This window comes from Oncorhynchus keta, chromosome 14 (assembly GCF_023373465.1).
Source record: "Oncorhynchus keta strain PuntledgeMale-10-30-2019 chromosome 14, Oket_V2, whole genome shotgun sequence".
Classification (NCBI taxonomy): Eukaryota; Metazoa; Chordata; class Actinopteri; order Salmoniformes; family Salmonidae; genus Oncorhynchus; species Oncorhynchus keta.
In genome coordinates, this window is record NC_068434.1 from 41,631,767 (window position 1) to 41,654,846 (window position 23,080).

The 23,080-nt window shown below is 45.2% G+C and overlaps 1 protein-coding gene across 3 annotated transcripts in view; it reads left to right on the forward strand.

Annotated features, from left to right (window-relative positions):
* Positions 1 to 270: 270 nt before the first annotated feature.
* Positions 271 to 23,080, forward strand: part of LOC118394089 (tenascin-like) — a 51,791-nt gene continuing 28,981 nt past the window's right edge. For 2 of the 3 annotated variants that reach the window (XM_052461777.1, XM_052461779.1), the window contains exons 1-8: positions 333 to 641; positions 13,463 to 14,046; positions 14,394 to 15,614; positions 16,832 to 17,095; positions 17,776 to 17,891; positions 19,293 to 19,446; positions 21,278 to 21,547; positions 22,326 to 22,511. In XM_052461777.1, coding sequence (XP_052317737.1) covers positions 13,560 to 14,046; positions 14,394 to 15,614; positions 16,832 to 17,095; positions 17,776 to 17,891; positions 19,293 to 19,446; positions 21,278 to 21,547; positions 22,326 to 22,511 — 2,698 coding nt within the window. In that variant the 5' untranslated portion in view covers positions 333 to 641; positions 13,463 to 13,559. Of the gene's footprint in view, positions 290 to 332; positions 642 to 13,462; positions 14,047 to 14,393; positions 15,615 to 16,831; positions 17,096 to 17,775; positions 17,892 to 19,292; positions 19,447 to 21,277; positions 21,548 to 22,325; positions 22,512 to 23,080 lie in introns of those variants that run through there. The other variant, XM_052461778.1, reaches the window with a different exon arrangement.

Here is a 23,080-nt window from a genome sequence, read left to right on the forward strand (position 1 = left end):
GATCTGATTGGCATCATCATAATCATAATTACCATCACCACCACCATTATTATCATCATCATAAAGCAGAGGCAGTCACTAGCTGCATTTCTCTTCTATATTCAAGTCTAAAATTGTATATTAATGTGGCCCTGCATTCACTCATTTTTTCCCATTGGCTGCCTTACTTTGTGGCTAATATGCCCCCCGTCTACTTCGTCTACTCCGTCCCTTTCTCTCTCTCCCTCTCTGTACCGTGAGCGAGCAGGAGCCAGCCTTGAGGCATCCCGTTTCAACTCCTCAGCTTCCCGTAAGAGGGGTGGGGGGGTGTTTAAGAGCGCTAGGTAGGAGTGGGGTCTGACCGCAGAGTCTACTGTTTAAGAGAAAGGGAATTCTCCCTCCGTCTCTCTTTCACTCAGTCCCTAGATCTCCTGGCTGCTCTCTCTCTCTCTCTCTCTCTCTCTCTCTCACTGGCTACAGCATCAGCAGGCTGGCTCTCTAGGTGGCAGGAATAGAGTGACTGAGAGAAAGAGGGGAAAATGACATAACTGTCATTGCTTTAGAAGGCAAAGACAGACCCACAAGAACATTTGTTTTATTTGAGCCCAACTCTACTACATTGATTTAGCTCCAGTGCAGAGATTCTGTGAATTCAGTAGAAGGTAAGCTGCTCCTGTCTTTACCTGGCTGCAACACTTTGATGCTCTGTTCGAAATAGAATGAGTGCTGATGTCTAGGTTTTGTGTAATCAGATCATTTAAGACTAGTGTTAGTGTGACTGTGACTGTGGATTTGTATTCATATTAGAGAAGTATCAAATTGGAAAATACAATCAATTTCATGATTTTGGTTTCTAAATCTTCACAGGAAATGACGTATTTATTGCAAAATATGTAGATATCAATGCATATTCTATCGATACATCAGAGAAATTGCTGTTTATTGTCGTAGCAACATATTTTGAAATAGTAAACTGTGGATTGTAAATTAGATAGATTTCATCAATCGAAGTGGGATCTTTTATTGTTTACCTTCATTACCGACAGTAAATTGACTTTACATGTTCAAAGGTGCCCTTTACAGTTTATGAAGGATGTTGTTCACCACATTTTTGACATGCTTCTACTATTTAGCTCTTACCTTACCTCCTCCACCATCCGGCTCTCTCTCTCTAGAGCCTGAGGATGAGGTTAGCTCTTACCTGAACAGAGGAAAATGTGTATATTGAGGGATCCAAGACATCAGCTAACTACTGAATAATTCTGCAAGGTGTTGTGTTCAGTTGCGGTCGGCTCGGGTTGTGTTAGGAGTACAGATAGGGGTATGGTTGTTTCCGTGGGTGCTGCCTGCTGCAGCCTGCCAGATCTGAGTCTGTCCAGCCCTCTGTAAATCTACGAAATGTGTGCCAGCAGACAGCGGGCTTCTGTAGCCCGGAAGACAGACAGATGCTGTGCATTTGAGTTGCTCTCTCTACTCTCGCCCTGTTCTCTCTACTCTCTCGGCTCTCTCTGCTCTCTTTGCTTTCTCTGCTCTCTCCCTGTTCTCTCTGCTCTCTCTGCTCTCTCTACTCTTTCTCCTCTCTCCAGGTTCTCTCACTGTACGGTCGGTACGCAGTACTAGCTGGCAGCTCCGCCGACTCCCTCCCTCCCTCTAGCCTATAGCAATGTACTGTTCACGCTGTTCAGCATGTGTGTGTGTGTGTGTGCACGTGGTCCTCACTCCTCACAGATGTCAAATATATCAGCACGCTCAGAGAGAGAAATTAGGGATGTAAGGAGCTTATTGGGGGGTTTGTCGATAACGTCCCACAAAGAGATTACACCCCTGTGACTGTGATGACTGAGAGTGGAGGAGAGGATGGGTATGGAGCTGTGTGTGTGTGTGTGTGTGTGTGTGTGTGTGTGTGTGTGTGTGTGTGTGTGTGTGTGTGTGTGTGTGTGTGTGTGTGTGTGTGTGTGTGTGTGTGTGTGTGTGTGTGTGTGTGTGTGTGTGTGTGTGTGGAGATATTTGTGTGGTGTGCTCTGTATTTTGAGGTGCTGTGTGTGTGTATATGTATGGAGATGTGGGGTGCAGTGAAGGAGGAGACTCCCAGGATACCAGGGTTGTGTCTGTTGGATGGTAATTGCGAAATTAGGGGGAGATAAATAACGTTTGAAACAGCCTCAACCCATGCAACACAATGATATTCAGTACCTAATTGGCCGATATTTAACTTTTTCCACACACGATTCCAATGCTTGTGGGATTATTTTTGACATGAGTTACCTTGGTTTATTTGTGTGGGTTTTATTCTATCGCCGTGAGCTAAGACATATGACACTTCAATGTAGGTTTTTCTGTCAACCACTTTCTCATATACTTGAAGTGTGTACAGCCAGTGTCAGATTGGTGGCGTTTGAGTGCCGACTGCTTGCCTTCGGTGGTTGCTCAGGCTTGGGGTAGGAATGTTTTATGACCCTATTGCCATGTGCAGAGGGAGGATCCATTGACAGTGACACCCAGTGCCAGAGATGAGTGGGGAAATGTCCTTTGTTTGGACAGCTGTCTCCTCTAACACCCCACGCTTGATAATCAACGCACTTGGAGAAATGAACTGTTTTTACATGTGTATTCATGATGACCTGAAGAGGTTTGTCTGTGCACGCCCACGAGGAGAGGGAAGGATGGCAAATGAGTTGAATTTGGATGATTCTCAGGACCAAATGGTGATTTCTTTTTTTTGCTGGACCAAACAACTGCAACCCCCCTTCCCTTCCCTTCCGTCTCTCTCTCTCTCTCTCTCTCCCTCTCTCTCTCTCTCTCTCTCTCTCTCTCTCTCTCTCTCTCTCTCTCCCTCTCTCTCTCTCTCCCTCTCTCGCTCTGCGTCTCTTTGCACAGTCATTGCTCTCACTGACCGTATGACATAATTACATTCCTGCATATGTCTCATTGATTGAATTGAATGATGTTCAGTAATTGACTAGATAATGACCTGCTGCGGTTCATTTAGACTATTCCAGGTTGGTAAATGTGTGTTGGTATTTCTGATAAGGAAGTCGTGCATATCACCTTGTATGTCCCAGCCGCTGGCAGTAGGGCATGTCTGTCTGCCAGATGTTAGCTACAACACAGAGATTTAATCAGATCCCAGTACCTGGGAACACATAGCCCACAATGTGGAGCTTGACTGCAAGACCAAAACCTTTCTGGAGTGAAGAATTAATTGTTTGTGCTTGTAGTAGTTTGAGTTCCTGTGACTCATGAAATCCCACCATTGACAATGAATGAATAGCATCAATCTACCTCTTTGAGAGGACCTATTTGCTTCATGTACACACAGACTAAGCCTTCGATCCAGTAAATTGACCTCTGTAGTATCATGCTTTGTATTTGTGCTTTGTTTTCATGTTATATTTGCTGAACACATTTGAGAGTGACACATACGCATGTATTAAGCCTTATAAAAGGCCTCTTTCCTATGTCACTCCCAGAATTGGCCCCTGATGGTGACGGCCCCTCTGAGACAAAAAGCTCCCGACAGATGAGTCATCACCACGGGAACAAAGACACAAGGATTCTCTCAAAAAGAATCCAATGTCTTAAAGTGCTGAAATCGCAGATGGTTTTTAATGCTCCTCTGATGCTAATGTGTGAGCTGAGTAGAGGGGAAGCACTGGCAGCCGGTTTGTGCGTCCCACATGACACCCTATTCCCTAAATAATGCACTACTGTTGACCATAGCCCTGGGACACAGCCTGCCTGTGTTCCGGGGCCTCTGTGTTACCAACATAGTCACTGCATTGGAGGCGTCCAAGAGATGAACACATGTGGCTAATAACACGGCTGTGACTCTTTGCCTTCACCAGTGACCCCACGTATTGGAATACACCCACCATAGCATAATGTTCCCGGGGTGGGGTTATATAGCTCATACAAGTGTGTGAATGGATGGTAGTACTTCCCATTAGGACACGCGACACACTTTCAGCCCTTATCGACATGCCGACAAGGACAACCAGATGTCCTCATATCACAGCCAACATTCCTGCCTCGATTTCCGAGTGGGAAAACCTCTCCTTCCTGTTAGAGAATAGGGTGGGAGAAAGTCATAAAGCCTGTCAATGCTGTGAAGAATCTCCCTCTTTTCAGTCCTGAAAAGATAAGTCCACAGTACTTTGGATGTCCTTGAATAACCTGAACATCCCTTTGATTAATTTGCAAGTGAATGAAGCGAGCATCATTTTATTACTCTGTACCTTTTCATCAAGTTGTCTGCTGTACATTGTTAACACATTTGCCATATTGGAAATACTGGACTGCTGCCAGTGCAGCTTGCGAGGGAGGAACTAGGACCAAGGACAGAGGAAGTTGTCCTCTCCTCTGTCTGAATGTACTACTAACAGTGCAAAGTCAGGGAGCAGCACCACGAGACGCTCCCCAGACGACATGGTGCTCCCTCTCCAGGAAAGGGAATTCTCTGTCCACAGTTGATAGATAGTTTCCTCTCCCAAGTAAACATGAACACCCAGATTGTTCTTGCCTTGTGCCGACCACAGTCCAGGAAGTGGAAGGTTATTGGTCTATAAAGCCACTAAAGAGCCTAGCTGAGGTATCTTCTGTCTTCATGTCTGTGAAGGAATTGGATCATGCTGTCCCATTTTTTTTCCCCTTCACTCGTGTCTGATCCTAGTGTCACTTTTGCATGTGTAGGCATTAAGTAATAAATCACTCTCTAGAGGTAACTAATATGAAGCCCACACAGCTCCTAGCTCTCTTGTTATAGGACTGCAATCAGATCTCGGTCGAGTTTGTCTTGCAGCTAGATTCGGTGACCTGAGACGGAAGGTGTCGGTTACATGGAAAGTTTATCAGCCAGCCTCAATAAGATACCTTTTCACCACATTACGACACAGTTGGAATACAGTTCAACACAAGCAGATTTGATTGGAATTGCTCAAACTAAGGGAAAGGAAGTGGGATAAATGAATGGAGGGTTAGGTTGTTAAGACCGTCTAGAAAGATGAGTGATTAGATGTTCTGTAAAGGCAGCAGATGAGGTTAGACTAATAAACAGAAGGTCAACAGTCCTCAACGTGTAAAAAAAGAGCTCATGAACAATGACTAGTATCTATCCACTCCAGCTGGACTGGGCTATAAGAGCAGCGTGAGACGGACCTACTGTACGTTGGGCCATGAAGCAGTGAAGAACATTGATGGGCTCACTGTCCAGAGATGAGCGAAATCTTGACATAAAATGGAATTGAGTCTTCGGATATCTGCCAAGGCATTCCCCTCACATGTGCATTCACAGTATCACACTTTGTCTCTGTATCTCAATGTCAGATTTGGAAATGGCTTTTCTGTTAAATGAATGTGTGTTTATTTTTGTAACAGTCAGATAAGGTAGGAGGGCTTCAGGGCAACCTTGTGGTTCCGTCAGGGTGATACTGTTCACCCTTGGCAAAGTGATCTCGCTGCAGTGTATTGGCTTCGTCCCAAATGGCACCCTATTCCCTATATAGTGCAGTGCTTTTGACCGGGCCCCATAGGGCTCTAGTCAAAGTAGCGGACTATATAGGGAATAGGGTGCCATTTGGGACGTAGCACAGTGCTGCGAGATAAGTGTTTGTGCTGGTATCACAGTCCTCCACCCCCGGCCTGTCTTATCAGACGTGAACACACCAACCCCCCACTCCCGCGCTATGTGTGCCATCAGATACACCAGGGTCATGGAGGACCAATAACATGGGCCTTAATTTATATGAAACCAAACCAATTCATCCCAAGAAAAAAACCCAGACCATATTTCGATTTAATTTTCATTTTGTGTAATTTTATGCTTTTCCCATAAGAGGGAAATTGATAAGCTATATGCCAAGAGGGGAAGTAATCAAAACATTGCAACACATAATTGATTTCATATTCTCGCTTCTTTGAATGTTTTCCCCTTAGTTTTGAAAGCCAGCATTTTAAAAGAGAGTCGCCTACAATTTAAAGTTTCTTAAGTTAATCTTTTGGGATTTAATTGCATTTCTGCAATTATTCAACTGAAGTTGTCACCATGTAAATTTACACAATACGGAAATACTGTGACTTGTCCAACAGCCAGACATGATAACCAGCCAGGGTCCGTTTCTGTGTTGTGACCCACCAGGCCTTTCATCTGAACAAATGGAAGTGTATTGTGTGTTTATTATGACTGCTCAAAACAATCCAATCAGCGAACCCAAACCTGACCTGCCACGACCGACTGCCCTTTTATTAAGGGTGTCCAGGCCAGACAAAATAAACGGCTAAGGGGCGTCGGCGTCCAGTCGTCCACTAGCAGACTAGACTAAGAGGGCTTGTTTGGAGGCAGTGGACTGTGTTGCAGGGTGTGTCCCAAAGGGCACCCTATTCCCTATGTAGTACACTACATTTGACCAACTCCAATAGGGCTCCGTTTAAAACTAGAGCACTATATAGGAAATTGGGTGCCATTTGAGGCTCCTATAGGGTTTAGGTCATGAGCACAGTCAGTCCCCTCAGTTAGCCTCATCCCTCTAAGGCAAGTGGGGGCAAAGTACGGCACTTTAATCCAGCACGCAAGACATTTACAAAAAAAGAAAGAAAAACAGATGTTATACTGTTTTTCTCCCAATTTCATGGTAACCAATTGGTAGTTATAGTCTTGTCCCACCGCTGCAACTCCCGTACGGACTCGGGAGAGGCGGTCGAGAGCAGTGCGTCCTCCGAAAAACGACCCAGCCAAGCCGCTGGCACAATGCCCACTTAACCCGGAAGCCAACTGCACTAATGTGTCGGAAGAAACACTGTACACCTAGCAACCGTGTCAGCGTGCATGCGCCTGGCCCGCCACAGGAGTTCCTAAAGCGCGATGGGACAAGGAAATCTCGGCCTGCCAAACCCTCTCCTAACCCGGACGATGCTGGGCTAATTGTGCGCCGCCTCATGGGTCTCCCTGTCACTGCCAGCTGTGACCCCACCTGGGATCGAACCCAGGTCTGCGATGCAGTGCCTTAGACCACTGCTCCACTCGGGAAGCCCTGGCAAATTGATTTTAACAAACAATTGGTCCCCCAAAAAATGCATCCCTCCGTTGAATTTCAAAATCTCGAGTGAAAAAGTTTGCCCAGCCCTGCTCTACAGTATGCGGTGCCTTCCTCCCCTCCCTTTGGACAGATAAGATGAGATTGATTGACTGCTTCATCCTCTGTGTTATCAAATATGAATTCCTGAGCCATCCTGAACCCTGTGCAATATCAGCACAGGTCGTGCACTGTATGATAGGTTGAGACAGAGAGGACAGAGTCTTCCATTGTTGCAAGGTGATAACTTTAAAAACCCATTTTGAGGAGCAGCAACATCGCAACAGAGGGCTGAATTTTACAATCGATCCCATGTCTCCCTCTTTGCAGTCAATCCATGTTATGAGTTGTCCTGGAAATACATTTTTGTCTTTGATGATTATAACTCGCAGCCATAGTGCTGTCCTCAGCTACTCTCTTGCTCTCTCTCGCTCTCTCTCTCTCTCTCTCTCTCTGATTGTGACCTTGGTGGGGATTGAAACGAATCAATACTTTAACTGCTCCAGAAGAGGACATAAGTAGAACCCCTTTCAACTTGCAGGCGTTTCATTATGATTTATGTACATATAAATCATTCCAATATCAGCCACTAGGACCGCCTTATTGAGGAGCTTCTCTTCAGAGATGAATCTTGACGTGTGATGAGAGAGTCACTTATTTGCCGATTTATTCTTGGCTTTGCAATGAATGGATGCTCTTAGTATGGCAGTGTGGCATGTTTCATTTTTGTTTGACGGAGCAACGTTTCCTGGTCATTGAGCCCGGTCCATCCACCCAGACATTTTGTATGGCGTCTCTCAAGGTGAAAAGATCCTCCAGACAATAACTTTTCATTCATCTCCTCACGAGCGACCCAGATTAAAGAATAGTGTGTGTGGCAAAGAAGGAAAGCTCGTTGTTGTCATGGGTGACCTACAAAACTAGGCAAGCTTGATGATTTCCACAGAAATGAAAAGAAAAGCATGCTTTTCCACATTCCCCTGTGTTAACATACTGGTGATGTATAGTCTGGGGAGTTGGTCGGTTGAAGAAGTCATTGAATATTTACAGTTTTTACACATCAAGTGGGCCAATCTGCTTCAATATTCAGTTTGTTTGTTGTGGAGTTCATCTTACTGATACTAGATAGTAGTACGCTCCAGCCATGTGAATGCTTCCCATATACTCCATCCCACAGGCATATCTTCTATTTATCATTAGCAAACTATCATGATCTGTATTAGCTTGCATTTAAGTCATAAAACACGTGCCTGCTGTGCAGAAGGATGGTTGCCTTCCTTCCTGCTCTATCGATAGCTAGCATCTTTCACCAAACGGGCTACACAGTGACAGCCTGCACTGTGCATGGTGAACAGTGGTGTTTTCTGGTGATTTATCTTGGCTGCACCATATGGCACAGTGGGTATTAGTAAAGGTAGACTACAGTGATGATTAAGTTTTCCAGCATGGGGGCCAGGCTGGGCTGAGTTTGAAAGAAATCCTGGCTTCTGCATAGGACGTCTGAAATCCTTGACGGGATTGAATTCAAAATTCAAAACTTCCAGTGTCTGCAGGGCCGGCCCTGGGCATATTTTTTTTTGGAACTCAGTCATGGTCTCAACCTTCTTTCTCTCTGTCCCATGGCAAAACGAGAGTAGAATTGCATGAAATTAGTTATAAAATTGCTAAATGTTCTGTCCTTCCCATAGCAAAATGGGCGGGGCGGGGGGCTCCCAACCAAATCTCACCTAGGGCCCCCAACCAAATCTCACCTAGGGCCCCCAAAAGGCTAGGTCCGGCCCTGAGTGTCTGAAAGACGGGAGAAGGAAAGAAAAAAAGACATGGTACCACTGGAAAAACAATCATTGACAAAATATTTCTGTGCTTATTTCCCCTGAAACTAGAGGTGAACGTGAGAAATGGTAGCAGCGATGCTAAGCGATTGAACATTTACAGTGCAAATCTTAACACAAGTCAAAACTTGGGCCTATTCCCTATATAGTGCACTTCTTTTGACCTGAGGCCCTGGTCAAAAGTAGCGCACTATAAAGGGAATAGAGTGCCATTTGGAATGAAATCAAATATTGGTATACACCACTGTAGCTTATATGGATTTAAATGGGCTGTAGAAGTGTCCGGGTTTTCCCTCTTGCTAACTCCCTATATTCCACCCTGATCCTCTTCCTTCTGCTTTGTGTTAAATAAGTGCATTCACTTGATTTACTGAAGGATTAAGATCCTCCAAGACTCCAAATGCAACACACAGCGGAGAGACGAAAGGAGTATTTATCAGAGAAAGAAAGAACGTTTGGTACTGTAATGGTAACGGGGGGGGATCTTCGCTTGCATTGTTTGGAGATGGATAACACAGCGCCATGGTTTATACATGACACTAATGAGGAAGTCAGGAAGGTACCGTATGGGAAGGAGATGTACCGAACCTGCCCGTTTCCATCACAGCTGTCACGGTGTATTTTTTATACGGTGTGATTCTAGTCGCATGACAACTGTGGATGGAAACGTGGTTTAGACAGTGGAAATAACACCACGTTACAAACGGAGGAGGCTTTAATCTCTGCAGGGTCTCAATTCTGTCTCGTACACTCTCTTCTTTTCCATGCAACAGGAAGAAGCATGCTTATTGTATTCACACCCACATGGCAAAACCGTTCACCAGTTTGATATGGATTTCGAGATTCTCGTCATGTAGATTTGTGCAGGATCATCCTGATTTGATCAGTCAAAATCATGTCAATTTAGTTGGCACTGTCACACTTGACACTATTTCTTATAACTGTGATCCCCATCACCGATACTGTATGATCAGAGACCAATGCTGACTTCATTGGTTTTGAGATTTACTGTGTCTCGTTCATTTTGTCTAACCAATCCAAACTTTTGCATATGTATGTTGGCGGAAACCTTGTTGTATAATCTATGACAGGCATTATTGTTGCCTCAGAGGCACGGTACATACAGCAGCGTTTGAAATTAGAATTGGTTTTGAATTAGAAGCTTAGTAAGAAGAGGGGACATTGTTTGAAACCATTCCCAGCTATCCTCTCTGTGTGTGATGGATATAAATCTGAAGTGTTGCCGGCTCAGCGGCACTCTTACAATACTGGGCTAATTTAGATCACTTGCACTAAATATGTGTGCCAGCCAGCAGGTTCTTGTTCCCCTGGTAAAACCCCCCACACATTGGCCACATGGCAGCCAACTGGCTTTGTTGCCGTCTGAGAAGCTAACAATAGAGTAAAATAAAAGTGAGAGAATTAGAAAGTAGCAGCAGTCAAATTGTGTCAAGTCCGAGTGAGTGTGCCAGCAACCAACTGCATTAGCATAGTGCCATGGCCACAGGGGTCTGCTGACGGAAGTCCAGGAGGAGAGGTTGTTTTCTCTGTTCCCATGGTGGGAAAAAGGCTAGAACTGTCTGGTGTATTTCAATGATCATCTAATAACAACCGTTGCAGCATATCAAATTATGGTTGCAAGTAGTTGATATATTAGACTACTGTCTATGGATATTTGAGAAATACACGTTTGGTTCCTTTCCACTTGTTTCGCCAAAGCCACAGATTTGCTAAATAATGCCTCGCACAAAGACTAGTTTGCTCTCTCAGAGAGGGTTGGTTCCCTAAGTGTTCCATGTGGAGAGAAGCCAGCCAGCCTCCAAAGTGAGAAAGCCAACCATCCGCCCAGAACTAAAACCCTAGCAGCAACTCAAAGCAATTTTCTGGCTATTTTGTTGATTTAATCCCTGGTTTGCGACGCTCAGGCACAGCGGAGCAAGTGTGTGTGTGTGTGTGTGTGTGTGTGTGTGTGTGTGTGTGTGTGTGTGTGTGTGTGTGTGTGTGTGTGTGTGTGTGTGTGTGTGTGTGTGTGTGTGTGTGTGTGTGTGTGTGTGTGTGTGTGTGTGTGTGTGTGTGTGTGTGTGTGTGTGTGTGTGTGCCTGTATGTATGCCTGTGAGGTGGGGGGGGTAGTAGCTTTTTCATGCCCCCGAGGGCCCAGATCTCAGCGCTCCCATCAGCAGGCTACATTAGTGCTCTTACTGTGCGTCCATCACGGAGGCACTCATCCCTGTCTGTCTAATCAGGGGCTGGCTGCTGAAGCTGAGATCAGCCGTGGGATCCCGTTCGTTCTATCCCTGGGACTGGAGCTCATCTGTCAGACAGCCTAATCACACGTCAGCGCAGGTTCAGGAGACTGAGCAGAGAGCAGCAGAGCAGTGGCTCCTCACATCACAGGAGCTACTGCTCATGACCTCCCTGTGCCAGTGGCTGTCTTGGCTGTCAGGCTCCCGCTCTCTGTGTGTAGAGAAGATTTATGATTCGCTGCACACCGTTAGTATATTCTGTGTCACTCTGACCCTGTCTGCGGCAAGGCGGTAACCCCCTTTTCATCACCCCACGATAATGGAACTCCCTCCATTATATATCCATGGCTGAGTCTGAAAGAGCACCCTATTCCCTATACAGTGCACTACTTTTGACCAGGTCAGAAGAAGTGCACTATACAGGGAATAGGGTGCCCTTTGGGACGTACCCGTATGGAACATGTCTAGGGGCTCATGTCTTGTTAATGTTGAATTGGTGTTGAGTCGCAACAATTGTCTCTTTTTGGAACATATGGAGAACATTTTATTTTGACTGCTGAAAGCAATCCTACTTTTAGAGCAACCTGTTCTTACTGAAGGTGAGAAACACCAAATAGATGGTGTCAGCATTTTGACGGTGGCAGCGTAGCCTAGTGGTAAGAGCATTGGACTAGTAACCAAAAGGTTGCAAGTTCAAATCCATGAGCTGACACGGTGCAAATCTGTCGTTCTGCCCCTGAACAAGGCAGTTAACCCACTGTTCCTAGGCTGTCATTGAATATAAGAATTTGTTCTTAACTGACTTGCCTAGTTAAATAAAGGTCAAATGAAAATAAAAAGTTAGTGTGTAATTAGCTAGGGGGAAACACCTCTTCTTTGAAGGCAGGAAATCCATTGTTAAATGTGTATTTACCCTCCCCCTTATACTGACCAATAATGACATGTTAAATGTGTATTTACCCTCCCCCTTATACTGACCAATAATGACATGTTAAATGTGTATTTACCCTCCCCCTTATACTGACCAATAATGACATGTTAAATGTGTATTTACCCTCCCCCTTATACTGACCAATAATGAGAAGGTAAAAAACACATGTTGGATTGTATGTCACTCTTAACTTACACAAAGTTACTTAATTCCTGATTGTTCAGCTTTGTCTTTACAAACCCCTTCCATATGTCCAGATTTGTTCTGTTGTTGATAAAGAACATGTAATGTACACTCCACGTTCAAGCTCTGTTGCCCACAGAGGGGCATATTTTCACTAACATGTCTTTTTTTATGTAAGAACGAGATCAAAGGACAGACCACAATGTTTTACTGCCAGCCTCCAAACCATAACTCAACCTCAGCACTTTTTCCAGCAGACCGTTACTCTTAAAAGAAGCAACATGTCTTGGGAGCCTAGAGAAACAGCCCAGTAACTTTTGGTGTGGAAAGAATCATGTTACCAAATTGAACTGAATGTTCGTCTGGAGAGCATCCCGAATGGCACCCTATTCCCTTTACAGCCCAGGGCTCTGGTCAAAAGTAATGCACTATAAAGGGAATAGGGTGCCATTTGGGATGCAAGCCCTGAACACCCGGCCAACCCTGCGCGGTGTGCTGCTAGGCTAGCCGGAACCCTGCAGATGGTCTCCCCCTCACCGGTTTTAATCTGTCAGCTTGGGTTGTGGTCTGGGGCGTCGGGAAGGGGAGGGAGAAGGTTAGTTCCATTTTCCCCACATGCAGGTGTTGCCTGTCGTTCATGGCAGCCTGTCATGAGAAACCCGGACAGAGAATAAAATCCCGCAGCACTCAAGGTCACAACTCGCCACCCCTGCAGTAATTGCCCTTGCCGTGTTGGTCCTCAGAGAAAATGTCTGTCTCCTCCACTGTGAGCAGGGGGGTTGAGATGGGGTGCGGGCAGGCAAGGAGATAACTAGGCAGAAAGGCAGGGCAGACAGACAGGCAGACAGACAGGCAGCAACAGGATCACGTATTGGAGGAGGTATTCTGTTAAATGAGACTGTGGAATGTTAATTGCTTTTAGTAGGATACTTTGACATTTCACTGTAGCCACATGATCTGAAGTGAATCAGGCTGTTTTGTGTTGGTCCCTGCCAGATCCATACTGGCTAGTAAGGGCAAACTAGAAATGTCAAGATGAACAATGCGTTTCATAACTTGAGAATTGAGAGTGGGTTGAGATTGTGCATTCAATATTTTATAAATAGATAAAGTAGCTACTGTTCTCCAATGTTCTCCTATTATCTTCCCTACTCTCTCTTACATACAGTTTATCTGAACCTTCGGCTTCGATTCACACTAGGCTTTCTTTTTTTCTTTGATTCTAGGATACAAGGGCATCTTCGCCATCTCACAGATAGAACGACTCCATTTTCCTGACAGATCACAAGCTCTCCCAGCAGGACTTGACAGGACCTGGTCATCATGGTGATGAAAGGCCTACTCCTAGGCTGTGTGACCGTGACCGTGTTGCTCCAGCTCTCCAGCGCTGGCCTGGTCAAGAAGATCATCCGCCACCGCAGAGAGACCCTGAGAGACACCTCTGAGAACATGACCCTGCCCCACCCTGACCAGCCAGTGGTCTTCAACCACATCTACAACATCAATGTCCCCTCCAGCTCCCTGTGTTCCGTAGACGTGGAGAGCCCCGGAGGAACCGAGATCAAGCCCAAAGGAAGTCCAGTCCAGTCGGACATGCAGACCACAGAGCACCTGGAGCACACGGTGGACGGGGAGAACCAGATCGTGTTCACCCACCGCATCAACATTCCCAAGCAGGCGTGCGGCTGTGACAACCCCATGCACGACATGAAGGACATCCTGAGCAGGTTGGAGATGCTGGAGTCTGAGCTGTCCAGCCTCAGAGAACAGTGTGGCAGTGGAACCAGCTGCTGTGGAGCTCAGATTACAGGTACAGTATAGCACAGTTGGTCTACAGACGCTCTAGGCCAGTGTTTCCCAATCTTGGTCCTGACACACCTGATTCAACGAAAGGTTTGATAATGAGTTGATTCATTGAATAACATATGTTAGTGCTATGACAAAAACAAAAGGACCAGGATGTGGAAACACTGCTCTCGGGGCAGTTAGTTGTAGTTTCGATTTAGATAACATTTTTAGATTGGTCTTAATTATTCTAAAGAGCAATAATCCCTATTCAGACTGGTCTTTGTCTTTTTGCATAATATTTGTGGTAGAATTTCTACTATTATAATCACCTAAATTGAATTTTGTGTTGCTCCCTCCATGTTTCCTCAGGTGAGGTGGCCACCAAGCCTTACTGCAACGGCCGTGGTAACTTCAGCACTGAGACCTGCAGCTGTGTGTGTGAGCCCGGCTGGAAGGGACCCAACTGCACCGAGCCTGAGTGCCCCAACTTCTGCCAGGACCAGGGGCGCTGCATCGACGGCAAGTGTGTCTGCTTCGAGGGCTTCTATGGAGATGACTGCAGTATGGAGCTGTGTCAGGTGGACTGTGGGGACAACGGGGAGTGCATCGACGCCATGTGTATCTGTGAGGAAGGCTTCACAGGGAACGACTGCTCCCAGACCAACTGCCTGAACAACTGCCTGGGGCGTGGCCGCTGCGTGGACGATGAGTGTGTGTGTGACGAGCCGTGGACGGGCTACGACTGCTCCGAGCTCATCTGTCCCAACGACTGCTACGACCGCGGCCGCTGCGTCAACGGAACCTGCTTCTGCGAAGAGGGCTTTACAGGAGTGGACTGTGGGGAGCCTATCTGCCCCAGCAACTGTAACAACCGCGGGGTGTGCGTCAACGGCCAGTGTGTGTGTCACTCCGGCTACAGCGGGGAAGACTGCTCCAAGCTCACCTGCCCCAACGATTGTACTGAGAGAGGCCACTGTTTCAACGGGAGGTGCATCTGCGACCCAGGATTCGAGGGAGTGGACTGTTCCATTTTGTCCTGCCCAGACAACTGCAGCAACAGAGGCCAGTGTGTCAATGGAGAGTGTGTCTGCAATGCAGGATTTGAGGGCGAGGACTGTTCTGAAATCTCCTGCCCTATGAAGTGTCTGAACCAAGGGAGCTGTGTGAACGGAGAGTGTGTGTGCAGTAAAGGCTTTGCGGGGGATGACTGCAGCATCAAGACCTGCCCCAAAGACTGCCTGGGACACGGCGAGTGTGTTGATGGCAAGTGTGTGTGCTTTGTGGGCTTCACAGGCAAAGAATGCAGCGAGCTGACTTGTCCCAACAACTGTCTGAACCGTGGCCACTGTGTCAATGGCCAGTGTGTGTGCAACCAGGGCTTTGCTGGGGAGGACTGCAATGAGAAGACGTGTCCCAATAACTGCCTGGAGAGGGGTTACTGCGTGGACGGGAAGTGTGTGTGCTTCGAGGGATTCCAGGGCCTGGACTGTTCTCTGCTCACCTGTCCAGGAGACTGCGAGGACCAGGGGAAATGTATAAACGGAGTGTGTCTGTGTAACGAAGGCTTCATCGGAGAAGACTGCTCTGAGGGTAAGAGACACAGGCTGCGTCCCAAATGGCACCCTATTCCCCTTATAGTGCACCATGTTCAGGGATGTAAAAAACTTGAGCAAAAATACCTGAAAGTACTACTTAAGTCGTTTTTGGGGTATCTGTACTTTACTATTTATATTTTTGAAAACTTTTACTCCACTACATTACTCCATACATTTTCCCTGACACCCAAAAGTACCTGTTACATTTTGAATGCTTAACAGGACAGGAAAATTGTCTAATTCACACACTTATCAAGAGAACATCCATGGTCATCACTACTGCCTCTGATTTGGCGGACTCACTAAACACAAATGCTTAATTTGTAAATGATGTCTGAGTGTTGGAGTGTGCCCAACTATCTGTAAAAAAAATAAAATAATAAATGGTGCCGTCTGGTTTGCCATACATAAGGAATATGAAATGATTTATACTTTCACTTTTACTTTTGATACTTAAGTATATTTTTGAAATGACATTTACTTTTGATACTTAAGTATATTTAAAATCAAATACCTTTAGACTTTTACTCAAGTAGTATTTTACTTGGTGACTTTCACTTTTACTTGAGTCATTTTCTGTTAAGGTATCTTTACTTTTACTCAAGTATGACAATTGGATACTTTTTCCACCACTGACTATATTTGACTAGGGCCAATACGGCTCTGGTAAATAGTAGTGCACTATATAGGAGAAAGAGAGATCCTTTGGTTGATGAGAGTATTGTTTGATGTGATGTCATTTGTTTATGTTGGCTGATATTTTTAAGGAACATTTCCACATGATGACATTCATTGGAATGCTAATGTGTCTGACCTCACAGCATTGTTTATATTGCTTTAAATGAATAATATTGCAGTTTAATGTGGTTGTCGAATGATGACATATGGGTTGAAGTTTTCCACTGGCTTCAACATGGAGAATTGATGATTTGGTTGAAGTTAGGTCATTAGTCGCCGCAAAATAACTCAGATCAGAGAAAAATGTCAAATTATACTGTTGAAGCCCCCCATTGAACTGTAGTTGTGTTGCTGTAATTTTCATACAAAAAATATTCACTTAGCCGATCTTGACATTTTCATTTCCTTGCTTCCATGATATATACAAGCTTCCGTGATATATACAAGCTTCCATGATATATACATCAAAAAACAATAATCACTTGTAAAAAGATGAATATGTCCCCCAAATGGTGTTGTTTTGTGTCTCTCCAGTGTCTCCGCCCAAGGACCTGACAGTGCTAGAGGTCACTCCGGAGACAGTCGACCTCTCCTGGGTTAACGAGATGCAGGTGTCAGAGTACCTGGTCACCTATGTGCCAACCGGCCTTGGGGGCCTGGAGCTGGACATGCGTGTGCCTGGGGACAAGAAGACTGCCACCATCAGTGAGCTGGAGCCTGGTGTGGAGTACCTGATCAGTGTCTTCGCTGTTCTCAACAACAAGAGGAGTGTCCCCGTCAGTGCCAGGGTGGCAACACGTAAGTCAGGAGTAGCGGAACTTTGACCCAGGATGCTGACCTTGGGTCAGTTTAGCACTTTCCCCACTAATGGTTAAGGTTAGGATTTGGGTAGGGGAAGCCTTTCCTAGATCTGTACCTAGGGTAAAATTCACCCCGGAGCCATCAGGCACCTCTGCGGTGCCCACTTTCGGACATTCTCCATCTCAGCAGGCACTCCTGATAAGGCTGACTAAAGTCTGACTGAGACTGTCCTAATATGGACACTGTACAACCTTAACCGTTGATGCCTGACTGCTATGGGTAATGCAAAAAATGCCATTCATTAAGGGCAGTCAATAAAAATCCAATGTAACTTTTAATATCAACAAATTGATTACAGGGCTAATGCGAAAATCTGTTGCCAATGTAATTTCATTCAATCACTCATTTGTACCTGGGATGGTGCAGTTTTTCAATGTTGCCCTTGATCTACCCGTCATTGGAACCAGCTGGACGTGAGTCCATGTCTGGGTCTCAATGGCACCCTATTCCTTATAGTGGACTACCTTGACCAGAGCCCATAGGGCTGGCTCTGGTGTAATCAGTGTACTGTATAGGGAATAGGGTGCCATTTGAGATGTAACCATGTGCTGGGTGTCCTGAGGGTTAAGTAAACAGAACATCAAATATGGTCTTATTTGTCCGTCTCATCCCCTTAGATCTTCCTGCGCCTGAGGGTCTCAAGTTCACATCAGTGAGGGAGACTGCAGTGGAGGTTCAGTGGGACCCTTTGGACATCCCCTTTGATGGCTGGAACCTCATCTTCAGAAACACTGTGAGTTAGCAACAGTAGACCCCTCATCTTCAGAAACACTGTGAGTTAGCAACAGTAGACCCCTCATCTTCAGAAACACTGTGAGTTAGCAACAGTAGACCCCTCATCTTCAGAAACACTGAATTAGCAACAGTAGACCCCTCATCTTCAGAAACACTGTGAGTTAGCAACAGTAGACCCCTCATCTTCAGAAACACTGTGAGTTAGCAACAGTAGATCCCTCATCTTCAGAAACACTGAATTAGCAACAGTAGACCCCTCATCTTCAGAAACACTGTGAGTTAGCAACAGTAGATTCCTCATCTTCAGAAACACTGTGAGTTAGCAACAGTAGACCCCTCATCTTCAGAAACACTGTGAGTTAGCAACAGTAGATCCCTCATCTTCAGAAACACTGAATTAGCAACAGTGGATCCCTCATCTTCAGAAACACTGTGAATTAGCAACAGTAGACCATTCATCTTCAGAAACAGTGTGAGTGGGCAGCACGCCCCTCTCCTGTCTCCCATGGTGCATTGCATGTTGTTAATGGAGCTCTCTCTACCTATTCCACAAGGAGGAGGTTGAGATCTTCAGAAGCCCACAGCCTATCATTATCCCTGTTTCCCTGTGGAAGAAACCATATACGCCCCATAACAGGACAGACACCCACTTCAAGCTTCAGTAATTGCCCTAGCTATGTGTCTGCGTCCCAAATGGCACATAATTCTCTATATAGTGCACTACTTTTGACCAGAGCCCTATAGGTCTATGGGTCCTGGTCAAAAGTAGTGCACTATATTGGGAATAGGGTGTAGGGTGCCATTTGAGAGGGAGATTATGTGAAACAGGGTTAGTATTTCATGGAAAATAGTTTAGCCGAGACAGTATCCAAAGACTGTTTTCTTTAAGTCTCTAAGTTTAAATGTGACTGAATGTTCTGCGAGGCTTCTATTGACAGCTCTAATGTCCATGTACTGCAGCCATGAGGCACAGAATGATTATTGTTTCTAAAAGCTTTTTTTCTTTTCAAGAGCCTATGAGAAATAGTCCTAGGACATGAAAGCCACAGTTAATTACATTCAGTTCCCCCCACACACCATACTATAGTTCCACCATCACAGACTGGACCCCTGAGTATGATGTGGCTGACCTATTCCCACACCAAGGGATTGTCCCAAATGGCTCCCTACTCTCTATATAGTGCACTACTTTTGACCTGAGCCCAATTGGCAGTGGTCAAAAGTAGTGCACTGTAAAGTGAATAGGGTTTGGGAAGCTACTCACGCCTAAGCTTGCCTTTGAGGTGGGTAATGATAGATACACTAGATAGATAGGTACTTAATTAATCCCCAAGGGGAACTGTGCCATTATGAAACATGCCATATCATTTTAATGATTGGTGTTGTTTGGTGTCGGCAGAAAGAGGAGAACGGGGAGATTCTGAACTCCCTGGGCAGCCCTGACACCATGTTCGAGCAGTCCGGGCTGGGACCTGGTCAGGAGTACGAGGTCAAACTGGAGGTGGTGAAGAACAACACCAGCGGACCCCCGGCACGCAAGAACGTTTTCACAAGTGAGTGTATATCCATTTGTTTTACAGGGCAACAATTTACACCTCCAGGCAAATAACTTGTACCTGAAAATAACTTGTACCTGAAAAATGTACCTGAATGTTGAGCCTGAGTAGATGGTAGCTTATAGGACGACCCCCCCAAGTATATCCACTTGGTCGCACTGTGATACCCAAGGTTTACAGAATCATATATACAGTAGGCCTTTGATTTAATGCGTCAAGGCTTGAATGTCTTATCTCTGAAGAAGCTTTGAATTAAATGTTCAGAATTCATTCAGAATTAGACTTTTTTTCATGCCTGCCAATGCTGGCAACACACAATTACAGGTAAATAACTCATTCAAAATATGGAGAGCTTCACACAGGGACCTGCCAGCATCAAGTCTACTGTAATCCTTGTATTCATGACATATTTGCATGGGAATAAACCATAAACCCCCCTTACGCCATTCTGACCTCCTGCGTACATTTTTAAATATGATTTCCATCAATACAGACAGACTCAGAAGCAGCTTTCAGCTGTCAAAGTTACACACAGAAACACATTGTCACATTGATCCAATAGATTTCTTGAATATCCCCTCTCCTGCAGCTCTGAGATTCTGTCCTAAATGCCACCTTATTTCCTATGTAGTGCGCTACTTTTGACCAGGGTCCTATGGGACTAGTAGTGTACTATGTAGGCGACAGGGTACAATTTAGGAGGATGCAGTCGGACAGTCGGTCCAAGGCATCCTGAATTCCAACGTTGAGTGATTAGCTCATTACTTTTCATATTATCGTCTTGATTTACCAGAGGCAGTAAAAAGCCATCACTACCCCCTTGGAAGGTTTAACAGTTATGAGGAAATAATATCTCCATCAGGGTGCTGCTATCAAGGCTAATGGCTTGTATCAGTGAGAAATACTTTGGGTTTTGGATCAATAGAACTACAGGTTTTAGGGTTGAAACTATACTCCAACTGCCAGCTTGGTTCCCACCAACCCTCTCACCAGCCAAGCTATTTTTAGGTGGCTCACCACCAACACATTCAAGACTAGTAGTGTTCGGGAATGGTGTTTTATTAACACACATTGACATACTGTAGTGGGATTTGCATTCTGGGGGTCTAATTGCATGGAGTGATCCTGTCCCCCCCTCACTCTCCCCCTCCCCCCATGGTGTGTATGTGTGTGGGATGGAGGCACCACTTAGGAGACAATCACAACCCTGGAGCCGCACACATGCACACACACACGCGCACAAGCACACAGCCAGTCTCATTGGGGGTTAAATCTGTGTTAAGCTCCAATGCAGGTTCCATGTCTTATCTCCCTTTTGCAGAAGGTTTGACTTTCCTGAAGTTGCTGAATGTGACAAATCAATTCCATCACACTGTAGGGAAAGTGCCTTTCATGCTCTAGGTTTTGATGTGTACTTACATGAACAACCGCATGCATGGATGCATACTAGAAATTGCAGTGTTTTCAAACTATTATTGGTAGTACATGCTCTCAATATTCATATTCAACCCTGTAGCAAAGGTTCTGATGAGAGCTCACACTCTGTAACCTGGATTCCAAGTCTCTCTGCCCGATCCTTGGCGAGTGCATTCCTAAATACGCAACCTGCCTTAATTTAACAACCAAACCCCCTTCTCTGGCCTACGAACCTTATGAATGCTTACTAAATGCTTATTAAATGGGATTCGACCCAAATAGCACCTTATTCCCTATATAGTGGACTACTTTTGACCCGGTACCATAGTGCTCTAGTCAAAAGTAGTGCTCTATATAGGGAATAGCACCCTGTATTCACCCCACCCCCTTTTCTGGCCTCTTCTCTCTGCAGAGATCGATTCGCCCAGAGAGGTGGATGTGCGTGACGTAACGGACACCACAGCGCTGGTGACCTGGTTTCTGCCGGTGGCTGTGGTGGACGGGGTGAGCGTGACCTACGGGCCCAACGACAACCCCTCAGACAGGAACACAGTGGAGCTGTCCTCCAGCGACACACAGTACCACCTGGGCAGCCTGAACCCTGACACAGAGTATGAGGTGTCTCTCATGGCCAAGAGGGGAGAGATGACTAGTGTGCCTGTGTCTGAGAACTTCCTAACAGGTAAGACACGAGCAATGTCCCAATTGGCACCCTATTCCCTTTACAGTGCACTACTTTTTCATCAAGGCCCATTATTGCTCTGGTCAAAAGTATTGTACTATATAGCAGGGTTGGGGTCAATTCCAATTTCATTTGAAATTCCAATTACATGTTTGATTTCACTCATGAAGTGGAGAATGTACATTGAATTAAATTTGAATTTCAACAATTGTCAATTTACACAATTGGAATTTAATTGTAATTAGACTGTTTGAATTAGAATTGTAAAAACATTTAATCTTTGTAATTTCATTTAATTGATATTTGTATATGTCCCAGTTAATATAGTTAATGCAGTATCAAAAGTTGACTACATGATTTGTTTAAGTCATTTCAACTTGTATTTCTATATTTCCAGTACAGCTAGGCTGTCTGAACAGATCAGCCTGAAAGCCTGAGGGAATTCATTTGAATTTGTAAAAGTTCTGGGGATAATATTGAATCGGGGAATGAATTATTGGAATGACCCAACATTGGAATTGAAAGGAATTGAATTATCTCAGAATTTAAATAATTGAATTAAATGGAATTTACAGGGATGGAATAGAATTAGAATTTAATTTGTGGAATTGACCCCAATACTGCTATATAGGGAATATTTGGTTCCAGGTTCCATTTGGGATATGCAGCCAAGGAACCTGGAACAAGCATTTCATACAGTACTAGGGATGAAAAATTCTGTTAAAAAAAGTGGTGGTCTGTTCCCACTCCGACTGATCTGTGACTGGATGTGTTCCAGACCTGGATGCCCCGCAGGATCTGCAGGCGGTAGAGCTGACTGACGAGAGCATCACTCTGGAGTGGAAGAACAGCCTGGCTAAAGTAGACAACTACCGCATCAAATACGGCCCCCTCTCTGGAGGAGACCACGGGGAGCTGCTGTTCCCTACAGGACCCATGGACACCACCCAGGCCAAGATCAGTGGTAAGTGATCTCATTTGAATATCTGTAAAACCCTGGCGAAGGCAGAGGGCTCAAATGCGTTAGTTACAGTGCCTTGCGAAAGTATTCGGCCCCCTTGAACTTTGCGACCTTTTGCCACATTTCAGGCTTCAAACATAAAGATATAAAACTGTATATTTTTGTGAAGAATCAACAACAAGTGGGACACAATCATGAAGTGGAACGACATTTATTGGATATTTCAAACTTTTTTAACAAATCAAAAACTGAAAAATTGGGCGTGCAAAATTATTCAGCCCCTTTACTTTCAGTGCAGCAAACTCTCTCCAGAAGTTCAGTGAGGATCTCTGAATGATCCAATGTTGACCTAAATGACTAATGATGATAAATACAAGCCACCTGTGTGTAATCAATTCTCCGTATAAATGCACCTGCACTGTGATAGTCTCAGAGGTCCGTTAAAAGCGCAGAGAGCATCATGAAGAACAAGGAACACACCAGGCAGGTCCAAGATACTGTTGTGAAGAAGTTTAAAGCCATTTCTTAAAGGATTTGGATACAAAAATCATTCTGGAAGAAAACCTGATGGA